At 51.5% G+C, this 1,876-nt stretch overlaps 1 protein-coding gene across 1 annotated transcript; it reads right to left on the bottom strand.

The window, feature by feature from the left end:
* Positions 1–225: 225 nt before the first annotated feature.
* On the bottom strand, positions 226–1,870 carry LOC126858651 (uncharacterized). The gene is made up of 2 exons (XM_050609128.1): positions 1,312–1,870; positions 226–1,222 (listed from the first exon to the last, which is right to left on the bottom strand). The coding sequence occupies exons 1-2, from the start codon at positions 1,428–1,430 to the stop codon at positions 622–624; spliced, it is 720 nt and encodes a 239-aa protein (XP_050465085.1). The 5' UTR covers positions 1,431–1,870; the 3' UTR covers positions 226–621.
* Positions 1,871–1,876: the final 6 nt, after the last annotated feature.

The following is a 1,876-nucleotide window of genomic DNA, read 5'->3' as shown; positions in this document are numbered from 1 at the left end:
GTATATAAGTAATAGTAATAGGTTAGGCCGATTCTAACTCAGTTTGTTTTAAACGCGGTAGTAAGAGTGAGAGTGACAGCCATATAAAAAAGGGAGATAGAATGATATCTCAAAAGGGAAGCGTCGGCACGGGGAAAAACAGGGGGAGTAGGTAGGGCGAGACGGGTATGGAAGTGCGCGGGGTGGAGCGCGCTGGTGGATTTGCCGCGCGGCTTCCCCTCGACCCGCACCTCCCTGGAAGGATCTGGGTTAGAACTCTCGTATTATTGGAGCTGCGCGCGACGCCGCGCGTCGAGGACGAGCTCGCGGTTTCGCTATCGGCGCGGCTTAGAGCGCGCGATTCGGAGAGAAGGTCGGGCGGAGGAACGAGACGACGCATAGACGAGGGCGATCGAGAGATCGAGAGACGAGAGATCGAATAAAGAGAGTCTTTATTTCTTCGCGATGCGTTAACGATACAGAGGCATGTTTGATTTATGCGGTATAATAATGGTACAAAGGCGTATTTAATTTTTGCGATATAATAATGGTACAAAGGCGTATTTAATTTTTGCGATACAATAATGGTACAAAGGCGTATTTAGTAACGAAGGAGCGAGTGCGTGGATAGACGTATCACGATTATCCGAAGAACAGAGCCTGTAGCTCGCAGTCTATCAGTTCGTCGCGGTCGAAGCTCTCGCTGTCGCGTATCGTCGCGGGAACGAGAGCGGGGTCGCGAACGCTCGCCGCGACGTCGAGAAAACGAGCCAGCTTGTTGTCGGTGTAGGCGGTCAAACAGTTCAAGGACGTAACGAGGCAGTTGACGCAATGTTCTAGATGCAATATGTATAGAACGGTGTTTCTCGACATAGCCAGTCGAGTCTTGGGCGTCTCGAGACGGAGAATTCGGAGATTGTTCAGTCTGCCGAATCGAAGCGTCAATTGACCGATGTATATCGGCGCCGGGGAACGAGTCTCGTCGCGCTCGTCGGATTGAAAGTACGACGCGAGCGTGGATCGTAGATCGAGCAGCTCCTGCCACGTGTTCGGCGTTAGCGAGATCTCCTTGCCGTGATTATCTCCGAGAACGATTTCCACGAACGAGGGTCGACTGACGTTAATGCAGATTTCCAGATGTTTATATCCTGTTTTCGTCAATGAGTAGCGTCTTCCCAAGATTCTAAGAGGTCGCGCGATCGCGTCGTTCGCGCAGTTTCTCGGTGTCCGATCGCGATCTAGCCTAAAAAGTAAAAGCGAATAATTAGGGACGGAAGCGATAAGAGCGATAAAGGACGTTAGTTCGAGCGTTGTTACTTTCGATACCCTTACCCGTTATTTGTTCGAGCTTTCTTAGAATATCCGGCGTTATCCTCGCGGTTTCGATCGGCGAGTCTCGATCGATCCTCGAAGGAGTGTTGCTGCGGCGGCGGTCCCATCGTCCCGTACATCTTCGTTCAATGTTTCGTTCGCGAGCTTCGTCGTTGGTAATGAGACGCTTAACGGCGGAACGGCCTTTATATATTCGAGTCGAAATCGCCCCTTCTTTTTCGCGCCTTTGTACTCTATTCTTAAAGAGTATGCGGGAAGTCGCTATCGTCGTCCTCGTCGGATCTATCAGTCGCGACGTCGAGGCGATAGACGCGGCTGAGAAGATCCGCAATTGCTGCAGTAACCCGTTCGTGGGGCATTCGACGCCGAGAACGCGAAGGTCGAAGGGACCCGCCAAGGTCACGAGAATTAGGTTCGAGAATTCGTTGAACGCGTAGAATTGACGTTTAGCGAAGAAGTACAGATTACCGTCGGTGTATCGGAGGGCCGACGTTATCGCGGATGGTATTCCGGGAAATACGTCTTTTAACGGAACGTGCTTAACGACCGTCATGCGGCATTCGTC

This window comes from Cataglyphis hispanica, unplaced genomic scaffold (assembly GCF_021464435.1).
Source record: "Cataglyphis hispanica isolate Lineage 1 unplaced genomic scaffold, ULB_Chis1_1.0 scaffold217_size1876, whole genome shotgun sequence".
NCBI lineage: Eukaryota > Metazoa > Arthropoda > Insecta > Hymenoptera > Formicidae > Cataglyphis > Cataglyphis hispanica.
This window is presented reverse-complemented; position numbering and strand designations above follow the sequence as displayed.